The sequence below is a fragment of the Triplophysa dalaica genome, chromosome 15, assembly GCF_015846415.1.
Source record: "Triplophysa dalaica isolate WHDGS20190420 chromosome 15, ASM1584641v1, whole genome shotgun sequence".
NCBI lineage: Eukaryota > Metazoa > Chordata > Actinopteri > Cypriniformes > Nemacheilidae > Triplophysa > Triplophysa dalaica.
This window is the reverse complement of record NC_079556.1, coordinates 16,005,384-16,030,526: the sequence shown is the minus strand read 5'-3', so window position 1 is coordinate 16,030,526 and position 25,143 is coordinate 16,005,384. Positions and strand designations below refer to the sequence as shown.

The window sequence follows — 25,143 nt, the reverse complement described above, 5'->3', positions numbered from 1 at the left end:
TTATTACAAACAACACCCCAAATCTTCGGATGCCGGTAAGGCCCAACAGAGAAATCAACAGTTTTACGATGTCCCACAATGGTTTTCTCTGTTTCGACACCCGGATCTCTAATCACGGGGGAGTCGACCCCTACTGAGAGGTCAGGAGGTGTTATGAGGTGACAAATGGTCCCCTTTTGTCTGGGTAAGATCCTACACTTCATACCTCCCATATGCTTACTCAATGGATTGTCGTGAGCAAACTTGAGAAATATTGATGAAGGCCTTTAGAAATGACTACTTGCAAGTTGCTTCCTTTTAAAGAATCCAGAATACTTTGGAAGAAGTACGGATTCTGTATATCGTAAATGGATGTGATTTTGGTCTAACAGGGGGGTTTTGGCCTTTTCCCAAAAACCTTTCCATGCCGGGTCATCCTTTTGAGATTTGCCATAGGCAAGTCCTCGCCCATTTCCTTTGCCTGACATATTGCCACTGTCTTCGGGGGTTCCACCCCAGGTATGGCATGTGACAATGCGTCTGGAACAACGTTGCAGCGCCCTTTTCTGTACTTGACAGTACAGTACTTTGGAGTCGGATGGCCCATCTCAGGAGCTTCGAGGTAGGTCACTGATGGTTGAACACCCAGGCAAGAACGGCATGGTGGGTGAGAACTTGAAATCACCCTCCTTCCAGATACTTTTGCCATTTTTCCACGGCCCATACATTATGAATACCCATACCACTGAAAGACACTCCTTCTCAGGTTTAGAATAGGCTATCTCAGCTCCGTGAAGTAGCCGAGAGGCGTATGCAATGACATGTTCCCCTTGATCGGTTTCTTGAGTTAAAACAGCCCCTAATCCAAGATTACTGGCATCGGTCTGTACTTTAAATGGTCTGCTAGGGTCCGGTGACATAAGAACTGGAGCCTTCTGCAAAGCATTTTTTTAAACTCTCAAAAGCCTGTTGACACTCGTCTGTCCAGTTCCATACGGCATCCTTCCATTTCAGAGCGTGCAAAGGAGGGCACAATCTCCGAAAAACTTGCAATGAATCAATGGTACCAGCCTGCTAAACCAAGGAAATGCTGAACATCCTTTAGATTCCATGGGGTTGGAAAGTCCCTTATAGCTTCCACTTTTGACCCCTCCGTCTTAATCTCTTCCTCAGAGATAACATGTCCTAGAAAAATTACTAACTTTTTACAAAGATTACACTTCTGGAGGTTTAGCATTACTCCACCTACTTCCAGTTCGCCAAACACTGCCTTGAGATCTTGGAGATGCTGTTGGATATCCTTGAAATACACCACTATATCATCGATGTATACCAAACAACACTTGCCAATCAAATCTTTCAACATCCTATTCATCAATCTTTGGAAGGTATCTCCTGCATTTTTCAATCCAAAAGGCAGGCGAACAAATTCATATTGGTTGTTCCTGGTGTTAAAAGCAGTCTTTTGGATAGTGCAGTCATCCATCACCACTTGGCAATATCCGCTTCGTAGATCTAGCCTGCTGAATACCAAGGCTCCGTACATTGACTCCAAGATATCCTGTATTTGAGGCATAGGGAGTCCAATGGAGTTTTGGCATTCAAAGCTCGGTAATCCACACAGAAACGAACACTCCCATCTTTCTTGGAAACAAATACGACGGGTAATGCCCAAGGGGATGTAGATGGCCGTATGATGCCCTTACTTAGCATTCTCTCAATCTCTTCATCAATGAACTTTTGCTTACTAATCGGTAAAGGGAACGGTCTTTGCATGATGAATATTAATGCTCACAGGATGATGGCAAGAAAATAGCTGTGATGACTTATTTTGTCCAGGTAATGAGTAAGAAAAGTGGTTGAAATCCAGGTTTATGCTAGTTATGCGCTAACTGGTCTTACTTGGCCCTTTTTAAAGGGATAAACCTCCTGACATAACCCTGTTTCCCCCTTCAGGTGTGGAGAGGCATAACCATAAGAAAAACACGGAACGGTGTCTCATGACTGTTACAATGAGAATATGTTGACTGGTTTACTTTTTCTGGTTGATATCAAGATTTTTTTTTCTGCGCAGATAAGGGACAGAATTGATTGAATTAATTTTATTCTGTGTAACCAGTTTGCTCTTTTAAACTTAGATCTATTATTTTCTTTGATGTGTACCCACATTTAACCGCAAACCTTTAATATAAGTGCAGACATTTGTACTACATTACGTAAGAGCTGCCCTTAACTAACCTACAGTCGTACAGGGTTGCAGCAATGGCATCAGATGGTAGTACCAGTATTACCAAATTCATGTCCAATGTTACATAGTATGTCAAGAACAAAGTTTCAACATATTACACATTAACATAAAACATTGGGTTGTTACTTATCTGTTTAAAAATATGTCATGACTAAAATATGTCATGGAATTTATATTCAAGGTTCTACACACAGAAGCCTAATTCATTGTGTGATCTACCACAGACTTACAGAGACATAGCTTGTGTTTTAAGTTTCATATAAATCACATTGAGCCTGAGACCTATTCTTTGTGCAAAGACTCAGTCACATTTTAACTGAGATGCCAGTTCAATGAGGACACAAGAATGACAAGACCTTTAAGCTTGTGCTAAGTGGACATTTGACAAGACTCTCGAGTTTCATGTTCTGTGCACAAAATTGTAAGATGCCTGAGCAAACTCTTTAGATGGTTTTGAAGATCAGCTCAGGATACAGGGCTGGTGGGAAAAGACCTAGAATGACGAACATAAAGAAATAGATCCTGGATAAAACAATAAAATCACTTTGCCCTTTCTACCTTTGGTATCTGCCTTGAAATTTTGCCCACATTAAAGACAATAATCCCAGACACTGGTAACAATTTAATAATTCCAGAATGAGTGGATAAGGTTTTACAGCTGTTTATTGCAATATCTTGTTTATGTTGCATTAACGACCTGTAATAAAAAGCAAAACAGCTGAACATGAACTTACATAAATAATATGGGAAGGAAACAATTGTTGCTCTACTTTTGAGCACCATAACATCTTCAGTTGTCATAAAATGCTGTATTTGTGATGTATAAATGATAATAGATATTATTATTGGATGGTAGACAATACGGTCTTAAAAGTAAACGGTTAGATCAATGAACATGAAATTGATGGTTGACACTTTGATCCTCACAGTGTGATAATAACATCATTAAACGCAATGAGATTTTCAACTTCAGAAGATCTAAGGGTCGGACAACAGCATATCATATCTCTCTCAGGTGGCATAGAGAGAGTGTCACTAACATAGAATGGCTTACTTGGCCGGCAATTTGTAACTGATATCATCTTCTGCCACGCATTGATTCGGCATGGCACTGCGGCATCCTCTTTTTAGCCTCTCTCTCTGTTTCCGATGGCACTTTTGAATGTGTTGATGCATATAATATGTCCTTATTCCATGCATAAATAAAATAGTATAGTTGCATTACATCATAAGTCAATCAGCATTAGAGTCTGAAGTGGAGTGTCCAGTCTTATTTCTAGGGGTAACAATATCTATGGTTCTCTTAACATTCATAATATGGGGAAAATGCCTATGGTAAAGATCATAACAAATGAGACTCAGATGTATTAAATTTTATTCTGAAACAAACCCTTATCTTGAGAAGTAACAGAAGAAATCTCAAGGTTCCCTTTCTTTCGGTCTCTCGACGTTGTGTTGAGAATGACAGATGGGGTTCGCCCTTGAGAACCAATCAACTCTGACTACTATAGAATAGGCCAATGAAATTTGGCGAATGAAATTTGCATGCCGGGCTCCGCCCCCGGATATCCGGTATAAAATGAAGCCGGCGTGCAGCATTTATTTACCTTTTGTTCTTCAGAGCCTTCGCTCATGACTACGAACAGAACGAATTCAATGAATTCTTCTTCTTCTACATTGCCGGATCTACGACGTGTTGCAGCGGATCGTCCCTACCTGCAGCGACCTTCCCCTGGGTGTCTCGGCGGTTCCGGAGGTGTCCTTTTCAGGACTGACTGAGCATTCTCCAGCGCGGCATGTCCCGCTGTTCTCTTGGGTGCCGCACCCTCATCGAGGAGAGGGATGGACACGTCTCGTTGACACATCTGCCTGCACTGCGTCATTCAGAAGTTGCGGTCACGGGTGGCTGTCTTCCTACGGGAACCAGCCACCATTTCGTCTGCTACCTGGGCTGTGACATCTGTGGATACGGCCCCGATGATCACACACGTTAGCAGCGTTTTTGATGGTGAAGCAGACAGTTGCAATTAGCCACATTTTTTCACACCGCGACTCGGCCGCCTAGAGGCCTCCGAGATCCCGCATGACGTCTGCTTCCCTTCAACCCAGGACCCGTTCGACATCGGCTCCGGTTCCTGTACCCCCACAGGCGGCACCCCGGTAGCAGAGGTTGAGGGGGAAACCTCCACCCCATCAGCAACCTTCTCGCGAGAAGGGACACTGACGGGAAGACCCCAGGAAGGACAAAATCGGGCCCGAACCTTCACAGCCACGGCTCTGATTGGTCGGTACGGGACGACTCCTGCCTCTTCACCAAAGCCGGGCCCTTGTCAGAGCCTGGCGACTACTTACTCGCAGAGTTTTTCCGTTCTCCCCGGGTGTACTTACAGCCGATCGCACATTCCACTGGACTGTGCTCGGCGAACCGACCTCACATCCTGGCAAGGTGTGAGGTCGTACACATACGACAGCTGTCACCACTCTCAAACCGACAGTGCGTGCTGTTGTCCCACCAGGCAGGTAAAAAAGCGGAGCCAAACTTCCCTCCGGGGACCCCCGCGACAGATGGTTAACTTCGCCAGCTGACGAACCACCCCCTGTGGGAATGATGAAGCAGACCGTCCCCTTGGTCACCCTGTCACACTGTCAACAGAGGACATGCAGACTGGAGACTAACATCTCCCCTCCACACTGAAAGTGCATGTAGTCGCTATTGCCACTCATCACGAATCAGTTGATGGAGAGTTTCTAGGGTAACACGACCTGGTCACCAGGTTCCTAACGGGCGCGAGAGGGCGGAATCCGCCTCACCTCCGCTCCATACCCTCTTGGGACCCTAACGTGGGTCCAAGAGCCCCTCGGAGGCTCCGATCTTCCTCACCTGAGTAAGACGGCCCCCCCCGTTGACGCTCGCTTCCTTCAAGAGGGTAGGGGACCTCCAAGCATTCTCTGTGTCCCCGGATTGCCTTGAATTCGGCCCTGGCAACTCTCATGTAATCCTGAGACCCAGGCCCGGAGACGTGCCCAAAAGTTCCCACTACTCCCCTTTGGGAGCAAGTGGTGAACTTGCAGGCGCTCCCCATCGGGGAGGAAGACCCAACCCCATCCATGTTGTGTCCTGGACCGCACGCAGAGCTTCAGTAGCTCTGACCAGCTCCTTGTCTGTATTTGAGGACAGCAGAAGGGGAAGGCTGTCTCCAAGCAGAGGCTGGCGCACTGGGTCGTGGATCCCGTTACGACGGCATTCCGATCTCAGAATCTCCCATGCCCACTGAGGGCTTACTCCACACGGGGTATAGCCTCCTGGGCACTGGCTAGAAGCGCCTCTCTAGCAGGCATCTGTAGAGCTGTGGGTTGGGCTACGCCCAAACACCTTCGCAAGGGTTAACAACCTTGGAGTAAACCCGGTGTCAGCCCACGTCCTGCCTGGCAACATGTAGGACTGGCATCCGGGGGGGCGTATGCCTGCGAAAGCACCTTCCCACCCTCCAAGAGGTTGGGTCAGTGTGCTATCTACCTTTTCTTCTTACCCAAACACATGGCTAAGAAAATTGGTACCTCACCAACCTTCCTTCTAACCCAGACACTGGTTAAGAACAGGCATTCCATCAATCACTAAGCAAGCACCCCCTGGGGGTTGGCTGGGCAGAGCAGCCTTCCCCCCTAGGCCGGGATACCATATGACCTATCACAGATAGTTCTAACCGGACCTGGTGCTATCAGATGCAGTAAGACCCCCATACCCTCATGACAGTAGTTCCCACACATGGTAACCCATGAGCTTCCCCAGGTGGACCTCCACCTCGTGGTTAACTACCCAGTCCGCACGTTCCATGCGTTCTCCTCCAAGGACGAGAACATACTTATATCCACCATATTCCTCCCCACAGGTAGGAGGTGGCCTCTGCAGCGCTTCTCTGATTAAGAGTTGCGCTCACCTGGTGTAAACCCGAGCCGGACGCCCTCTCGCCAGTAGAGAGCTAAGGAGCCGTCCGTGAAAGGTTACCGGTCAGGGCTGTACCCATCTTTCTCCAAGAAAGCTCTGGGACCCCCCAACCACCACACTGGAAGGTTACAGTTTCACGAAGCTTCGTGCTGACACGCCCAGGCTTGTTACCATCGCTTCGCTGAGACTGTGACGCGATGCAGCGTTGTGGCGTTTTCCATAGGCAACCCCATCTGTCGTTCTCGACACCACGTCGAGAGACCGACAGAAAGGGAACGTCTTGGTTACGTATGTAACCTCAGTTCCCTGATGGAGGGAAATAGATGTTGTGTCCCTTATGCCACAAACACGTATCGTATTCTGCTGCAGTCGTAAGAGGCCTTCAGGCTCTTCAGAACAAGAGGTAAATGAATGCTGCACGCCGGCTTCTTTTTATACCGGCTATCCGAGGGCGGAGCCCGGCATGCAAATTTAATTTTCCAAATTTCATTGGCCTTTTCTATAGTAGTCAGAGTTGTTCTCAAGGGTGAACCCCATCTGTTGTTCTCTACACAACGTCTCGTTCCCTCCATCAGGGAACTGAGGTTACATACGTAACCAAGACGTTATAAACAGTTTTCAAATTTGCCAAGGTTCCAAACTCTGCAAAGGTCTAAGATAAACTCAAATATTTTTCAGTAAATCCTTGCAGTTCATAGACTCTAACTGTAGGTCAACAATTTTGACTTTTCTAAGCAAGTTTAGGAGACTAAAGCAAAGTATACAATATAATAATTCCTCTGGGAGTACAGATACAGAAATACTTATTATAAGTTAACACCACCCACAGTTCTTTATCATGTCATACTTGCATTTCATTGTAATGCATGACTCTATTCACTGTTGGTAAAAGTCACCTGGCAGTGGAGACACCACGCTCAAGTTTACCCAAGACAAATTATTGGAATCATAGAACTGTTGGTAAAGAACTTGGGTTTGAATTGTGATTGGTTGTTGTGATTACCTGTTAAAGGTCACAGATGGTATCGGGAAATGTGCTTCGGACCCTTACAGTTTATAAGCCAGCCCTATCGTTCATTTGAGCAATCATCTTAACCCCAGGTTGCTCTAGGAGGTGGCCTTGCTTCTAGATTCAATTTTCTGTAAAAGACCATCAATTCCGCTCTCTGTCCTCCAGTTGAAGCAGATGGCATTGAATTCACTTTGTGGGTGTTTACCTCTATTCCTCAGTTTTGGCATGGCTGCAGACTCTTTTATTCTGTTTTTATTAGTTTTCTCGCCAGAACAGGGAGTCATATCAGTGTGAAATTTGCATATCCCACCCTGAGTGGCAGACTCTGATGGCACAGTTAAATAAAAAAAGCTGTCAGAAAAAGTCTGACTTTTTTTTTGTTGAGGATTTTATGCCCAGAGATACTCATTCTGCGGTACTACCTGTGGTGCCCAGACCTCATAAAATCAGCCAGTGTTGCTTTTATGACAATGCCAGCTGCTCAGCGATGGTTTGGTGTTTCCCTACTGAGCAACATGAAATGCGTTGCTCCCTAGCAACATGAGTGGAATGCTCCAATGTAACTCACATGGGTTGTGATTGCCAAAGATGCCATTTGGCATCTGAAGCTATGAACTGTAGACCAAGGGAATGACAAAGAACAGCTTGCTAGGAATCCTCAAAGTTATAGGTTTTGATAGCTTATATAGTATACAGTTGTCAACATAAATTGAGCAAATCCTTTGGAGAAACAAACAATAATGGATTTTTGACTTCACTGAGTATAAAAATAAATGAACTAAATAACATGGGAAGATACTGTCTATGTACGATCCAGATGTACAGCATGGACTCATTGAGGCATTGTTGGGGAATAAATCAAGCCTCACGCTTAAATATGAATGTTACGAGCAATTGAATACATTATTTGGTCCAGTGGTAATTGCTATGAATTTAGGACAAATGTTTCAATGTTTTTGTACTTCTTGTTTCAACTCCAGATTATAGGGATGTTAGTTCAATGGATGTTTGCTTTGATCCATTGTTCTCCCTGAAAATTGCAATAAGCACTGCTTTCTAAACTACAAAGTACATACTGTATATAAAAGCCCTCATCTGGCATCCCCCTTTACAGAAACTGACATTGGGCCGGAAAGCTCTGGCTTTCAGATCCATCTGAATTCCTTCACACCTCTGGGTGTAAAGAAGATTAGAATACTAACACATGTAAGAGTCATGGTTTAGCGGGTTTGAGCATTGAGCTGCAGTGCTCATTAGAAAGGCAGAAGATTGAGTCTGGTTTATGCCATTATTTCTCTCAGTAAAAAACTTCAGGTCAAATATCAATAATATTGATAAGTATTGTTGGAATAACTTCAATGTTTACATTCTGTGATGCTAACTCTTTGATTCTTTCTCTGTGGTGTTAGTTTTTTTTAAGGTTTAGGATTTGGATTACAGTAGACCTACCACAACTGGCCAACTGGATATAGAGACATATTGAAGTTTTTAAAGAGTGATGACTAAGCTCCTTCCTGATTTTCCCAGCAGATTTAAAATGAAACTTTGCTGAATGACAGTTTTCCCTGAAGCAAGGGATTACATTCTTCCACAGCTGAGGAATCTTGATTTTAGACTACCAACCAAGACTTGCCTACTGCAGTTTCTGTTACCTGTATCGGAATACTATGAATAGTGACAGTTTGGGGTAATGCATGTAGTATGCACTATGTAATCTATGTACATAATCTAATTTACTAACAAATATGAATGAACATTAGTATAACAAAGTCATATAGACATTACTTTGTTGCAAGTTAGATATTAAGATTAAAATGCATTTAGGGTGATTGGATTAAAAATTAGTCAACTGAGACCCATCGTTTTCACTCAATCAGCTTCAAATTATCAATGTCATGCACATTGATAGCAGGCAGCTATACAATGTTCTGCAATGTCTGGTGAGTTGGTAGTCCTTCACTGCTTTCTGGGGCACATCAGGCACATGCAGCAATGGTTGCATACTTTGTGCTTTATGTAAAACACAACTTTTATTTCCTTTATGTGTAAAAAAGAAGAAGAGCATCTAAGATGTCCACCATCCTGATGCCTGGAATGAGAGGACAGATAACAACTCCAGACGGTGCATCATGGGAAGGCTTCTGCAACAGGGAGTCCAGATTGTGATGAATGATACCAACTCTAGTCAGAGTGGTACGGGAGTTTTGTGGGAGTAGATGAGTATTTTTAAAGCGATGATTAAGGCAGCATTTTTCACAGATTCACAGTATTGTCTGAGGAGGCTACATGTAGGGGACAGGGATGATTTGTCTTCACAAGGAGTTGACAATTGGAACATTGTAGGAGCTCATGTGGCTTGTCATAGTAATTAAGAAACATGAACTTGGCTCTTGACACCCTTGGTGGTGGTTGTCTGGTTTTGTGGAGATTAGTTGTATGTTTTTTGTTCAATAAGGGCAATCATAATGTGCTTCATAATTAAACCAATTCTATCTGGACCTGTTGTGCTTGGTAATTTTGATGACTAACTCTTAGGGTATTTCTTGCTAGTTGCTTTTAATTCAAAGCTATTCAGCCATTTCTTTCATGCTTTGTTTATGTGTCTGATACGTCAGAAATAGTTGACTCCACTTTCAATTAGCACGTCTCTGACGTGGTAATGTGGCCACATGATGTGAACCTTTGGTATGAATTCATTTGCGACAATTTTCAAATATTCACAGTCATATTATTGCTACTCCATTTACATGTGTTTTTTTCCCGGGGCATTTTTTATATTTCCATCCCTGAATTGTTGTTTAAACAAATTACTTTGGCTGGAATAGCTCAAGCTGTCATTGCAAGTTTGAAAACTTATGTCAGTAGGAATCCAATAAGAAAGTTCAGAGATGAAATCTCTTCAACATTCCAATTGTCTTCACTTAACAGAAAGTAACTTAAAACTTTTGTCTTTCGTGTCTGAGAAAATAAGACATTTTAAAATGTTAATAACCAAGCTCAAATTTGGTCAAATATGCATTTAAAAGTAAGTATTACTTAAAATTTCAACATAAACTCAAACAAATAAGTAACATCTGTGTCAAAGCTAGAGACTTAAGGTTCTTAAATGGAGGAGAACTGAGGCTCTTTCAAAACTCCTAAACTGTGAAAGAGCAACCTCTGGATGTGCCGAAATGATATCTGTAATGCAGTGAGCACAACACAGCTAGTTTAATAGCGATGCTTATGTGCATCAGCATTTTAAAACCCAAAAAAATATTACCCCATCACATCAGAGGGTAATAACAATTTCAAAAACTCTCAAAAGAGAGTTTTGACATTTCTAAAATACCACAATAAAACACAAAAATATCTGGATGGCTGGACCTCCCCCGACATGTAATGGGACATGGTAACCTTAAATATAAAGTCTGTCCATTGTACAGGACTTTAACCAGGTGTGATGAATTTTCTGTGTATAAGGTTCCGTTTCAAGATTTTAAGGTCAACCTATTTGAGACTTCTACATCATCAGCAATCAGTCTTATTAGCATATCATTAACATTTCTAGAAATGTGAAGGCATGCATATTCAAGTAATTTTTTTTTAACTTCAAGAAGTTGATATCATTACCTGTTTTAAAGGATACCGATATCATCCATTATTATAAAAAAGTTTTTTGTGAAAGTGTTGTTTATTTGAGTTGCTTCAGTAGGCTCACAGTGTTGGATACGGTGCTTTATCAATGCGTGGGGCCTTTTCTCTGGCTGTAGTGGTGGTGTTTGACTGCAATCATGTATTGTGTCTTTTCTCTCATCCTCAGCCAATGGAGAGTATCCTCCAGTATTTCCCACCATCCCTACACCAATCAATGAAAACATCAAGACCACTACACCACGTTATGAAGTGACTGGAGCATTTTCTCTTCATCCCACGTTTACAGAATGTGAGTTTTCTTTTCAACTTTTTTCATGTGCTTGAAGTGTTTGATATATTTCCTGTTGTTACTTTTGTACAGTGTATGCTCTTTGTGAATTGCACTAATGCGATTCAACTTTTTCGATTTACATTTTTCTAAATATTTTGGTACAGAACATTGAAGGTAGTAATTAATGATTTTACACACACTGATTAGTTGATCAAATGGTGCTATTTACATATTTTAGTGACAAAAAAAGAAGAATCCTCAAATTCCAATTTACTTCACTGTTCATGCATTAAAAGAACCTGGAATTTAGGTTTCACAGAGTTATGTACTCCAAACACCAGAGCACCTAATTCACAGTCTGGACCATGTTTTTCCTTCTGAGCTCAGAAAAAGAAATTAAATGCTTGAGTACACCAAATATGTTGGACTTCTAACGAATATAGAAGATGAATGCTTATGAACAGAGCATGGAGATATAATACAGAGAAACTAAAGTGTGCCATCTACTGGACTATATGTACATCATTTTCCTAAATTTAAAATCTGAAAGGCCATCTAAAAGGCCATCAGTAAAACAGTGGTTCTCAGTTATCAATTCTAGGGACTACAACTCTGCACATTTTCAACATGTTGCCAATTTGCATTTTATTTAATGGAGCTCTGTTCCTACGATTTTAATATGGTTTGTTAAACTACTGTATGCAGTGCAGGGGTCCCGAGAGCAAGTACATGTTGACAAGAATTACTCATCAGGACTGTACAAATTAATAATACGTTTCTGAGGATGGCGTGGTGGATCACATCTGTCGCATTAAAAAAGTTCCTGATTTGATTCCCAGTTCTGAGTCAGTTCTCCCAGTATCAGCAGTGTTTCTTCACTGTATTCTGTTTTTGCACACTGTCAAAAGAACTAAATATTAGGCAAAATGGAGTTTAGCTTACTTGTGTGAACTTGAATGTGAGTCTATGAGGTTCCTGCGATAGACTTGTCATCTTTACAAAGCATTTCCCTAGATGCTGGGATAGGTTCCAGCCCTCACGTGACAAGCAGGTTAGAACGAGTATAGAACTAAAAGATTTTAGTTAGAAAGGATACTACCCTGCTGACAAAAAAGGCATAACTAGTGATTTGGAAGCTAATCCCCAGCATGGGATATTAGACTGGTGAATATGGCTGTGTTGGCACACCAACCAGACAAGCACAGCTAAACAGGAAATATGTTATAATCTAATCTGTTTTTTTCAACAAAATCTATTCAGAGAGGTTTTATATGGCCTCTCAAATTTGTCCATACGAATGTCATCCTTATTGAAAATACTGATATTTTTGTCCATTGATGGTATATTCACGCATCCCTCTTCCGATAGAGGTCTTTGAAGTAAAGTGTCAATAAATGTGGAGCACTCGATTGTTTGTGTAATGACATTTTAATTTAAATAAATCTGAGTGAGGAGATAATCTGCTATTCATCAAGACTCATTAGCAAAGCCTCACTTACACAAGGTCTTCTATGGTGTTATACAATTTTGGTGGCATGCTCGATTAAAGCACCTTATCCATCTCCTATAGCTCAACTGGTAGATTATTGCCCTTAAACCAAATCAAGCTCATGGATTAAACATGTTTGTTTTCCTGATAAAATGCGTACCTTGAGCCGCCGTAAGGTGCTTTAGATATAAGTGTATCCCAAATTTATTAAACCTATTAATTCAACCGTAATAAAAAAAAATGTGTTTTGTTGCTATTTACATATGCAACCAAATTTTTGCATGAAATGACAGACTAATTTCTTCATTGCAATGGTCAGGAAAATATAGATTTGAATTTGTGCTATTGAACATACACATTGTTATCATATTTAAGAAACACAAGAGCCAATATCTGGTGTCACTGACAACCAACAGTGTGGCTCCTTTGGTGTTCTTTTTATTTTATAGTTAAATCCCCCAAAAGTTGTAAAATTGTTCATTCTGTACTGTGATACTTTACACCTAACTTCAAACAAAACCTTCATACAGCTTGTAATTTTGTGCTGTTATAAACAATAACTCGAGATAAAGACATATTAATATTTAAACACTCTCGGTGTGTGAGTGTCCATACCAGACTACCACACACCCAGACACATAGGCTAAGTAAATTCTTGAAAGTTTCTAAAGGAAGTTAAAGAGGTTAATATTTCTCATAGGATTCATATTTTTTCATAAGAATAAAATGAGATACATTTTAATAGCTCCTTGTCAAGCAACAATATTTTAGAAAAACACACCGTGCAATATTTGTATTGAATTTAATCAAGTTCTCAACATATGTTCCTTTTTTGTTGTTTTATTTTCTTTCTTTACAGATGCTTTAATGCAATGCTATAAAATAAATAAATACATTTGACTTGACTAGAGTATGCAGATTATTTTATAGGTTGCGTTTGTATGTTTAGGCAGCAGACTTGTAATCAGTTATTGATGGAGCCGGTGTTTGTGCACAAAGCAGGCAGCTCTGAGAAACCGATTCAGACAGGCTTCATTGGCCTTGGCGATAACCGATCACATTAAAAAAACAATACCATAGTTTCTCCGTCATAATATTATATATTCAAGCTTGACCCTGCTTGACCAATAACCTTTTGTGTGCACGCACATGCATGACATTGTGGGACATGGAAGGCAGCAAAGGAGGCTTTCAAAAATCAACCAAGTATCTCAGGAGACAGGCAGTAAAGCAAACATTGGATTTGAAAGTGCCTTGATAGCTCTGAGGGCAGCATGTTATAGCTTTCGGATGTATCCATCAGGTCATAATGCAAATTTCAATTGAAATGTGTTTCTAAACACTGGATTTTTTAATTAAGCTTTAAAGTTAATATTACAGGGCCGCAAATCCAGGGGTTTTCTGTAATGAAAAAATAGTCAGTGGTACCCCCAGAATGTCTCTGTAAAGTTACACCACATATCTTTCAGTACAATATGTTGAACATGGCCATTTGTGGATGCAATGGAAAACGCATCATTTTGTGTGTGTCTCTTTTAATGTAAATGAGCTTCTGCAAACCCACGCTCGTCAGAAAGGTCTCCTCCGGGTCTCCTTTTATGTTTCATTTTGCATCCAACAACAGCACATATTTGTTGTTTATTAGACATTTTTGTCGCTGGCTAGTGGCTACATCTGCTCTTGCCTGAAAATGTCTGACAGCGTGTCTCTGGCGGAAGGCGGAGTCTGTGAGCAGTCATGGTCAGGCGTAAACAATGTGGCATCAGATTGTTAGAGGATCGCCAAAAGCCTGTTTTGTGTCACTGTTGTTGTTTAAAGGAGATTACAAAAAGAAGAATAGATGGATTTGTATAATTACAGGGTGTTTCTGCACACACGCTGGCGACTCAATTTCTGTTAGATAAACATTTAAAATAGCATTTTCTGGGATTGCGTCCCTTTTATACAAATAGTATTGACACAAATAGAAAAATAAAATTATGAAATGTATATAGAATACATGGAAATAAATGTAAAAATGAAGATGTCATTTTTGACAGTTTGTAAAAACCTTTGAAGTTTTTTAGAATAACCTTATAACGGCAATCCAAAACATTTCAGCATCTGTTGTCATCCCTCGAAATGATACCCAAAAGTTTAAATTATAAATCATTAATTTAAGATTATTGAATTATTGAATGGGGATTAAGTAAAATATTGGTAAGCAGTGACTTACATGGTCAAGAACTGATTTTTGTTTATTCTTGTCCAAAAGTAACAAATTGCAGCTTTAGAAAAAAAATTATCCTCTCAATAAAGTATTGTGAATCTGGGCCCAGCTCATTTAATTTTTGCCTCTTTTCATTCGCCTCCTACTTTTCTATCAATCTCTTATCGATTTCACCCTTTGCTATCATGGCACCTTATTTTGCCTAGTAAAGCCCAGCCAAAAGGGGGAGTTTGCTTTACGCTGGCTCAAACCTTTTAATGCTATGGTGAGAGGGAGCATGTTCTTCTGTCAGATCAGCTCCCTCGGCCTTTGTCTCCTTGATTACTTCTTCCGACTTTGCCTGCGTGATTGCGTCCTATGATGAGAAAAAAGAGACGGACCGCTAACCTCATGATGGACTGAGTTCCACCGCTCGGCTTCCGATGACTCAGCCATTTCCACTAATCAAATCTTTGAGAAGTCTAATAAAAGGAACTTGTATGAGACCGTAATTGGTGATATTTGTCCAAGCCACAGGATCTGTCTTACGTCTCAAACGTTTTCTTTTGCTTTAGATCTAATTACATCTCTGTAGTTTATATACAGTACTTTGCACAGAAAAGAAAACATTAATTGAAAACAATATTTTAAACAGCAGAATAATAAAATAGAGGATGACATTCCTGTAACACATCATTTAACTTCTTTCAGACGTTTGTTTGAAAGCGAAAATCTTTTTTTATACTGTTATTTTCATAAATACCTGAGTTTGACAGTTAGCATTGAATGAGCACTCTATGTTGCGCTCTATACTATTTCAAGGTCTGAAAAACACCTTCTATAGGTTTGTAAGTTTCTGTTGTTACTTAATGGCTGTTACTGTTAGTTACCTTGGATTTTCAATGGTTCAGACCGCCGAACATGTCATATAGCATCTTTTTAGCCTGCATTTAAGAGTACAGAGTTCATTTTTTCACACTTTTTGTCAACGCAGTAAGTGTTGATACTTCTGCTTAATGAGAAGTGGGCTTATCGTATGAAGATACTAGACCTGATGCATCTGTGTGCATTTTTGTATGCAGTTGTCAAGTGGATATTCCACACATGCGGAGCCACAGGACAAGATGGTCCAACGCCAACTCAGTGCAGTAACTCCTATCGCAACACCAATGTCAATGTCACTGTTGGAACTAAGGGACCATTCAAGGGTATACAGATGTGGCGGGTCCCAGAGACAAGGAAATACAGGTGCAAAGAACAACACACTCTCTCTCACATAATGTCCCGACTACTAAAGGTAAAATATACGCCTGTATGCTCCTTTAAAAGTTTAGCTGTAACTTTGTTAACAGGTAATGGTTAAATGTCTTTGGGACAATTTCAGCCTGTTATCAAGCTCTGTCCGGTTATTAAGGTCATTTTTATGAAACAAAGGAATATTTGAGGTAGTATGCAGACTGATCATGACATTCCAATAGCAAACTCAGTAGAGAAGAGTAGATATCTGATAAACAAATATATTAAAGGGATTCTTCTCCCAAAAATGTCAATTCTGTCATCATTTACTCATCTTCGAGTTGTTCCAAATCTGTATTCAGTTCTTAGTTCTGATGAACACAGGGAAATATATTGGGAAAAATACTTAGTACCAGACAGATTTTGCCCCCATTGACTACCATAGTAGGGAAAAATACTATATATTATATATTAATACTATAAAAATACTATATATTTTTCTTGTTCTGTTGAAGACAAAACATTTTGAGTAGTATAGGACAGCAAACCTTTGACTATGGTAGTCAATTGGGGGCAAAATCTGTTGGGATATAAGCATTCTTCCAAGTATCTTTCACTGGTTCATCAGAGACATGTTGTTTTGGGTGAACCATCCCTAAATTGTCTTTTTTTTGGTTCAGGATCACAGCATATGGAGCAGCTGGCGGGCGCAGTGTCTTGGCTGTTCACAAGTCGCATGGGGTCTACATCACCGGAGACTTTCTATTGCAGAAGGATGAGCTGCTATATGTTCTAGTAGGACAGGAAGGAGAGTACGCTTGCCCTAATGTGAGCGAGCCATTCTATCAACAATTATCTGTGATGTTCCTTAGTTGAAGTTGAAACATGTTTAGCATCAAAATGAATTGAAGCCTTTACACTTCATGCTTAAGGATATGAATAGAAACAAAATGTTTTAAATAAAATGAGACAAATAATGTTTTGCTGGAATGATTTTCCTAGATGGTACCTACAATGGACCGGATCTGTAGAGAACAGCAAGGACCCTCCAACAACAAGACCCAGCTTAAGGGAGGGGGAGGCGGAGGAGGGGGGGCAACCTACGTTTTCAGGGTGATTAGTCTTCCTCCATCCTTAACCCTTAACCATTCCTCAAAATCAAAAACACTAACCCAATCCTTATGGAACTTAACCATAATGTATGGGTGTTCATTCAGGACCTTAAAGACTTTCAGATTCCAAACTTATATACAACCAAATCAGCCATTGTAACTTATATACATTTACTGACAAAGAGTTGCAGTTTTTCGTTTAAGTAAACAGTCAAGCAATATTTTACCTGGCTGAGAAATACACAGTCTGCATGTGTCTGATCAGAGGAAAATGCAACATTAGCTTCTCATGTAGACACCTGCTGTTTAGGTGTCTTGAGTATTTTCAATGTGTATGCAGTTTTATACCTTTAGTTTAACATTATGTTCCATTGGTTACAGGTGGAGAAAGGAGTCCACATTCCTTTGCTCATTGCTGCTGGAGGTGGTGGCCGGGGCTACAGCAGCCAATCAGAAAACCCGGAAGAAGTGATGGACAAAGATCCAAGCATTCCCGGACGTAATGGCAGATCAGGAGCAGCAGGTGTCCTTTAACCGCCCCTCAACACAGTTTTAACATTGATTTATAAATACTTGAATTACATGTGAATTAGGCTAAACTTGTGTTTAATATATGGTTTAAAGGGATCTTATGGCAGGGATACGTGTTTTTCTGTGTCTTTGGTGCGTTATACTGTAAGTTGCCCATGCATGTATTGGACACGTAAAATTGCAAAAAATAAAGTGTCGGAACAAAAGATGCATTCTATCTAAAACAAATGCTCACCCAGACCTGCCTGAAACGCCTCGTGTAACCACACCCCTGTAATGTTTTTTGCTGCTGTTAAAATAGTGATGACCCTAGCTCACTAAATATGATTCCCTTTCTGTCGGTCTCTCGACGTTGTGTCGAGAACAACAGATGGGGTTCGCCCTTGAGAACCAATCAACTCTGACTACTATAGAAAAGGCCAATGAAATTTGGCGAATGAAATTTGCATGCTGGTCTCCGCCGCCGGATGTCCGGTATAAATGGAAGCCGCCGTGCAGCATTAATTTACCTTTAGTTCTTCAGAGTCTTCGCTCATGACTACGAACAAAACAAATTCAATGAATTCTTCTTCTTCTACATTGCCGGATCTATGACGTAGAGCAACGGATCGGTTCCGGAGGTGTTAGAGGAAAAGGGACTGAGCATTCTCCAGTGCGGCATGACCCGATGTTCTCTTGGGTGCGGTACTCTCATCGAGGAGGGGGATGGACACAATAGCTGCGTCGAGTGTCTGGGCGTCTAGCACACCGAGGCAGCTTTCGTTGACACATCTTGCCCGCACTGCGGGCAGATGATCATACAGAAGTTGCGGTCACAGATGGCTGTCTTCCTACGGGAACCAGCCACCATTTCATTGCTACCCGGGCAATGACATCGGTGGCTAAAGCCCCGATGCCCGCCAGTGTTAGCAGCGTTATGTGGGGACCTCTGCGAACGTAAACCCGCCACCCAAGTGCTCACGGGCCGATCGCACCCCGATTCGCTCTTCTGAACGTTCCCCAACCGGCGGTGGCATGGCACGCACTCTGAAACGATGCGTGACATAGATGAGATGTTGAGCTCAGGAGGAAGCAGAAGTGATGTCAGCCATGCTAACCCGGGGATACGTGGTTCCTGGGGTCGGAGCGCGGTGAAAAACCGCGCCCATCCCGGACGCCATTTTTTCCCAGAGGTGCATGAGGAGCTGTGTAAAGCTTGAAGCGTTCCACTCACGGCCCACTCCAGTCAAACAAGCTCCGGCTCCCTCACTTCCCTCGATGGTGGGGCAGCCAAAGGTCCATCCTGCAGGTCCGCCAGGCCAAGGCGTTGAGAGAGCTCCATGAGGGGAAGGCCGACCCGGGTAAAATGCAGGATCTCCGTGCCACCACTGACAGCGCTCTACGGGCGACCAAGGTGGCGGCACGGGCCCTCGGTCGGACGATGTCCACGGTAGTGGTCCAGGAGAGACACCCCCCGCTTTACCTTGCGCAGATGAGTGACACTGAGAAAGTCCACTTTCTTGATGCACCCGTCTCGCACAGTGGGTTTTTGGTAACACCGTCGAGGACTGCACTCAGCAGTTTTTGATGGTGAAGAAGCAGAAAGTGGCAATTAGCCACATTTTACCGTGCCGCGACTTGGCCGCCTAGAGGCCTCCGAGATCTCGCGTGTCATCTGCTTCCTGGCAGCCCAGGACCCCTTCGACATTGGCTCTGGTTTCTGTCCCCCCAGGCTCCTGCCTCGTCATCAAAGCCGGACCCTTTTCAGGGCCTGGAGCCCACTTACTCACAGAGTTTTTCCATTCTCCCCGGGTGTACTTGCAGCCGATCGCACACTCCACTGGACTGCCCTGGCGAGGCGTAGGGTCGTACACACACACGACAGCTGCCACCACTCTCAAACCGACCAGGCAGGCAAAAAGGCAGCGCCAACCTACCCTCCGGGGACCCCCCGCGACATATGGTTGGCTCCGCCACCCGACGAACCACCCCCGGTGGGAATGGTGAAGCAGACCGTCCCCTTGGTCCCCCTGTCACAGTCCCTGGGAGCTCGAGAGCTGCCCAAACTGTCTCGGTGGCTAATAAGGGCGGTCCGTCTTGGTTACTCGATCCAGTTCGCCAGAGACACTCCCAAGTTTCGGGGCATCCTCTCTCCCTCTGTCAGAGGCAGGGACACCTCCGTACTTCGGGAAGAGGTCACCACCCTTTTGGCGAAACAGGCATCGAGTTCGTCCCTCAAAACCTAGATGTTCAGTTGGTTGCAGCCGCTGCAAGAAGCGCATCATGACATCCATCAGGTGTCAGGATTGGTTTCGTGACAATCGATCTTTTCTACCTTTGGATCTGTACCTGTCCCCACGGTCTTCACGAAGATCGTGGAAGCCGCCCTATCTCCCTGAGGGGAGGAAGATGTGCGGCTACTAAACTATCTCAACGACTGGCTTATCTTGGCACACTCGCGAGATCTGTTATGTACACAAAAGGACCTTGTGCTCCGGCACCTAGATCGTTTGGGACTACAGGTCAACCGAGAGAAGGGCTAGCTCTCCCCAGTGCAGAGCATCCTCTTTCTCGGTATGGAACTCAACTCTGTCACCATGTTGGTGAGACTGTCCGCAGTACGAGCCCAGTTTGTGTTGAACTGCCTGGAACACTAAAGGCAAACAGCGGTCCCCCTGAAAAAATTCAGAGGCTCCTGGGACACATGGCGTCCTCGCGGGGGTAATACCCCTCGGGTTGATGCACATGAGACCGCTCCAACACTGGCTTCAGAGTCAAGTTCCGAAGAGAGCGTGGCACAACGGCAGCAGGCGCATGGTGATGACGCCCTGCTGCCGACGCACCACAACCCCCTGGTCTTCCATGACCCTTTGACCGACTAAGGTCCCTCTGGGCAGGTTACGAGGCAAGTCGTGGTGACGACAGACGCCTCCCTGCAGGGGCGCGGTGCAGTGTGTAATGAGCACGCAGTAGCGGGGCATTGGACGAACCCCTGCCTGCGCTGGCATATCAATTGCCAAGATCTGTGGGCTGTGCTACTTGCACTGAGCAGGCTGCGGCCTCTCGTTCAGGACAAGCACGTGCTGGTCCGAGGACAGCACTACAGCTGTGGCGTACATCAAATCGTCAGGGTGGCGTACGCTCACGGCAGCTAACACGACTTGCTTGACGCCTCCTCCGGTGGAGTCAACAGGTGACCCGTTCCCTGCGGGCCACACATATCCCGGACAAACTGAACCAGACAGCCGACGCGCTTTCTCGTCAGTATACGCCTCGCCGATAGTGGCGACTCGACCCCCGCGCAGTCCAGCTCATTTTGATGCTGTTCGGGTAGGCCCAGGTAAACCTGTTTGCCTCCCGCAACACCACCATTGCCCGAGGGGGGGTATGCCTGCGAAAGCACCTTTCCACCCTCCAGTAGGTTGGGTCAGTGTGCTCTATACCCCTCTTCTTACCCAAACATATGGCTAAGAACAGGTATCTCACCAACCTTCCTTCTTACCCAAACACTGGTTAAGAACAGGAATTCCATCCATCACTAAGCAAGCACCACCTGGGGGTTGGCTGGGCAGAGCAGCCCTCCTCCTTAGGCCAGGACATCATATGAACTATCACAGATAGCTCTAACCGGATCTTGTGCTACCGGACGTTTGTAACACCCCCTCTGTGGGCTGTTCCGTCCGATGTATCCTCATGAAATGGTTCCCACTCCTGGTAACCCATGATCTTCCCCAGGTGGACCTCCACCCCGTGGTTAACTACTCAGCCCGCATGTTCCATGAGTTCTCCTCCACGGACCAGACCATACCTATGTCCACTGTATTCCTCCCCACAGGTAGGAGGTGACCTCTGCAGCGCATCCCTAATTAAGGAAGTTGCGCTTACCCGGTGTAAACCCGAGCCGGACAGCCTCTCGCCAGTAGAGAGCTAAGGCCTCCGTCTGTGAAAGGTTACCGATCAGGGCTGTACCCATCTTTCTCCAAGAAAACTCTGGAACCCCCGACCACCACACTGGAAGGTTACAGTTTTGCGAAAGCTTCGAGATGACACGCCCAGGCCTGTTACCGTCGCTTCGCTAGAGATTGTGACACCATACAGCGTTGTGGCGTTTTCCATAGGTAACCCCATCTGTCATTCTTGACACAACGTCGAGAGACCGACAGAAAGGGAACGTCTTGGTTACGTCTGTTACCTCAGTTCCCTGATGGAGGAAATGAGAGGTTGTGTCCCTTATGCCACAAACACGTATCGTATTCTGCTGCAGTCATGAGAGGCTTTCAGCTTCTTCAGAACAAGAGGTAAATGAATGCTGCACGCCGGCTTCCTTTTATACCAGACATCCGGGGGTGGAGACCGGCATGCAAATTTCATTCGCCAAATTTCATTGGCCTTTTCTATAGTAGTCAGAGTTGATTGGTTCTCAAGGGCGAACCCTATCTGTCGTTCTCGACACAACGTCTCGTTCCCTCCATCAGGGAACTGAGGTTACAGACATAACCAAGATGTTCTCCACCAGATCTATCAAGACAAATCATTGTAATTAGTTATTTAAAACATTAATTTCAGTCAGGGAATTAGTTTAACTTGAAGGAAAATTCGTATAATAATCATCATTAAATATACATATTTTATAGATTCTGATTATTATAGTAATAAAAGTCCTTGAATGTATTCGTCCAGCAAATGCATCAATGATATTATACACTTTAACGTTATCTCATGGACATGAGTAAAACGACTTTATCAACCAGCATTTTGAGCTGTGGCATAGATCGAAACACAGTTTAAGTGACCGAGTGTGTGAGCGTTGAGTTTGAAAGCACCTTTATTTAGACACAATATTTTCAATCACATAAAAGACCCTTCAAAATACATTTTTTTTTTAAAACATACAAATAATATATATAAACAGTGTTACCCGGTTTTTTAATGTTGTAGTTTTTTTCCCTTAAAAGCAATCACAAATCATCATCTTTATTATTTCTGAAGAGAAAGCTTCACCAATTGCCATAAACCATTGAGAATAGATTGAAGAGAAAGAAGAGTTTGTTAAAGCGAGAATATTGTACAAATAAATGAAAAACTATTTCAACTTCAGAACAACAATTGGTCGTTTGTGCAGGGACCGCCAGCAGCCTCTAGGGGAAGAATTAGTTCCTAAAAACCAAGTCCATCTAGTTTCTGGAACTCCTCTCAAAATATGACCATTGGATGACTTAACACAGGAAATAGGCCTATAAAGAGTTTTCCTTCTTAATTCCTAAAACTCATCCAACTGAGGGATTTTTAATGACAGAATACACTTTTCATCACCTTCCCACTCCCCATAGCAATTTTTATCTTTAATGAGGGAAACACATAAGGAACTCCAAAAAAAACTCACAAGCTTTCTTTGAATTTCTTCTATAAATCCTGCAGGTGGTTGTAGCACCGTTATGCAAAAGTAGAAGCAGACGAATTATTGGTCTCTAAAATTCTTCCCCTTTAAGGCAGCTGAGGTAACAAAAAAATCCATCTTGACAACTTTGTGCACACCTTTTCTACTGTACCCTCCCAATTTAACTTTTAAAAAGTGTCAGACCCCCCAAAATTTCCCAACATGTTGGTTCCTTCTTTACTTCACATATGATCACATGGTAATTGAGGAAGTTTTTCTTAATGCCCCTGACCCGCCCAAAGAGCTTCACTTTTGTTCCAATTTACTTTGGCTGATGAAGCTCTATCATAACAATTCAGAACTTCAAAAAGCCTAATCTCCATCATAATATCTACATTATGGTTAACAAAGACTGTAATATCGTCAGCATAGACAGAAAGTCATATTTTCGAGACAAAAGGACATATTTTACCTGACAAATTCTTTTGAAGTTTAGGAAGTATTGGTGCAATCGCTGAACTGTACAATTGACCAGATATTGGACAGCACTACCTTATCCCTCTTAATATAGGAAAAGGTTGATTCAAACCAACCCATACCTTAACTACACAAGCAGCATTAGTATATAACAATTGTACCATTATTACAAAAGTGTCACCAAAACCAAAAACTTTTTGGCACAGTAAAAAGATCAACACTATTAAAAGTTTTCTCTTGGTCCAATGAGACTAAACCAACATTAATATTAAAAACTTTAGATATATCCAAAACATCTTGTACCAAAAATAAATTCTCCATAATAGACCTCTTAGGAACACAGGACGGTTGGTCCTTTTGTACAATCAGCTCTAAATCCTTTTTTAGTCTGTTTGACAAACATTTTGAAAAGATTTTATGTTCAGTTGTAAGAAGCGTAACAGGACGCCAATTCTATAAAAGAGATAGATCCCCTTTTTTTGGCAATAAAGTTAAAAAGCATATTGAAAGGACAAAATAAATCAAAAGGTCCTTGCCTATACAACTCCAGAAACTCTTAAATCGGCTTAATCTATGATCATCGTATATTAAGGTTTCCAACAGCAGCAGTAAGTTCTTTTTCAATGTTATATCTGCATCTAAGGTAAATTTAGAGTCACCATGCAACTGAAAAAGATCTTGAATAAGCTGCATCATACAATCATTATCACAGTTCTCTGCAGCATACAGATTAGAGTAAAAATCCACCGCATGTTTCCTCATTTCCAAAGCATTAGAGGTCACCCTCCCATCAGGAAGCTTAAGACAATGCATCTATCTCTGTTGAGCAACTCTACTTTCCAAGTTTAAAAAATTAAGTTAGAGTGTCCATCTCTGCCAAAGATAGGAAACGAGACCTGAACAGAGCTCCTTTCACCCTCTCATTCAAAACCAGACTCAATTCTCTCTTCTTTTCTTTTAAATTATTATATAAAGTAGGGTTATATGTATCCATCAACTGTGATGCTATTAAGTTAATTTGTTTTCCAAGCGTCTCAATCACATTTTTACTCTATTACTGAAATAGACCGTATACCACTGAAACAACATTTTTATTTGAATTTTCCCTATATCCAACCACTGCTTTAAATTTTCAAAACTACCTTTCTCCTCTCTCCAATGTTCCTCCCAAAATTAAAATGATCAAAAAAGACAGCATCCTGCAGCAACTTAACATTGGAATGCCAAAGTGGAGACTTCTTGGCCAACTCAGACATAACAATTGTCATAGAGATAAAATTGTGATCTCAAAATCCTATTGGAAAAATACAGCAATTTGTTACTCGATTATTAAAACATTTTGACACATAAAATCTGTCCAAGCGGCCTACACTGACCCTGTTGTTAAAGGTTTTAACTCATGTATACTGTCTATCATTAGAATTTAATTCTCCACACATCTAAAAGTTTAAAATGTTTTATCAATTTAGACAATGAGCTTGAGGACTGTAAATGAGGTTCCTCTGTATTATGATCTTAAATAAAATTTAAAGTGCAAGGATGCAACATGTTTCCATGGAGGATGTTTACAGCCAAGCGAGATAGTTTTAAAAGGACTAACAACCATTCCAAATCGTGTTAATTCACACTGTAGAACTTCATCAGATAAATTGGCAGAACATT

The 25,143-nt window shown here is 42.4% G+C and overlaps 1 protein-coding gene across 1 annotated transcript in view; it reads left to right on the top strand.

The window, feature by feature from the left end:
- LOC130437299 (ALK tyrosine kinase receptor) overlaps positions 1–25,143 on the top strand; it is a 63,263-nt gene that overhangs the window by 19,183 nt on the left and 18,937 nt on the right. The window contains exons 3-7 of the mRNA XM_056768602.1: positions 10,988–11,110; positions 15,852–16,017; positions 16,686–16,833; positions 17,008–17,118; positions 17,499–17,640. Coding sequence (XP_056624580.1) covers positions 10,988–11,110; positions 15,852–16,017; positions 16,686–16,833; positions 17,008–17,118; positions 17,499–17,640 — 690 coding nt within the window. The remainder of the gene's footprint in view (positions 1–10,987; positions 11,111–15,851; positions 16,018–16,685; positions 16,834–17,007; positions 17,119–17,498; positions 17,641–25,143) is intronic.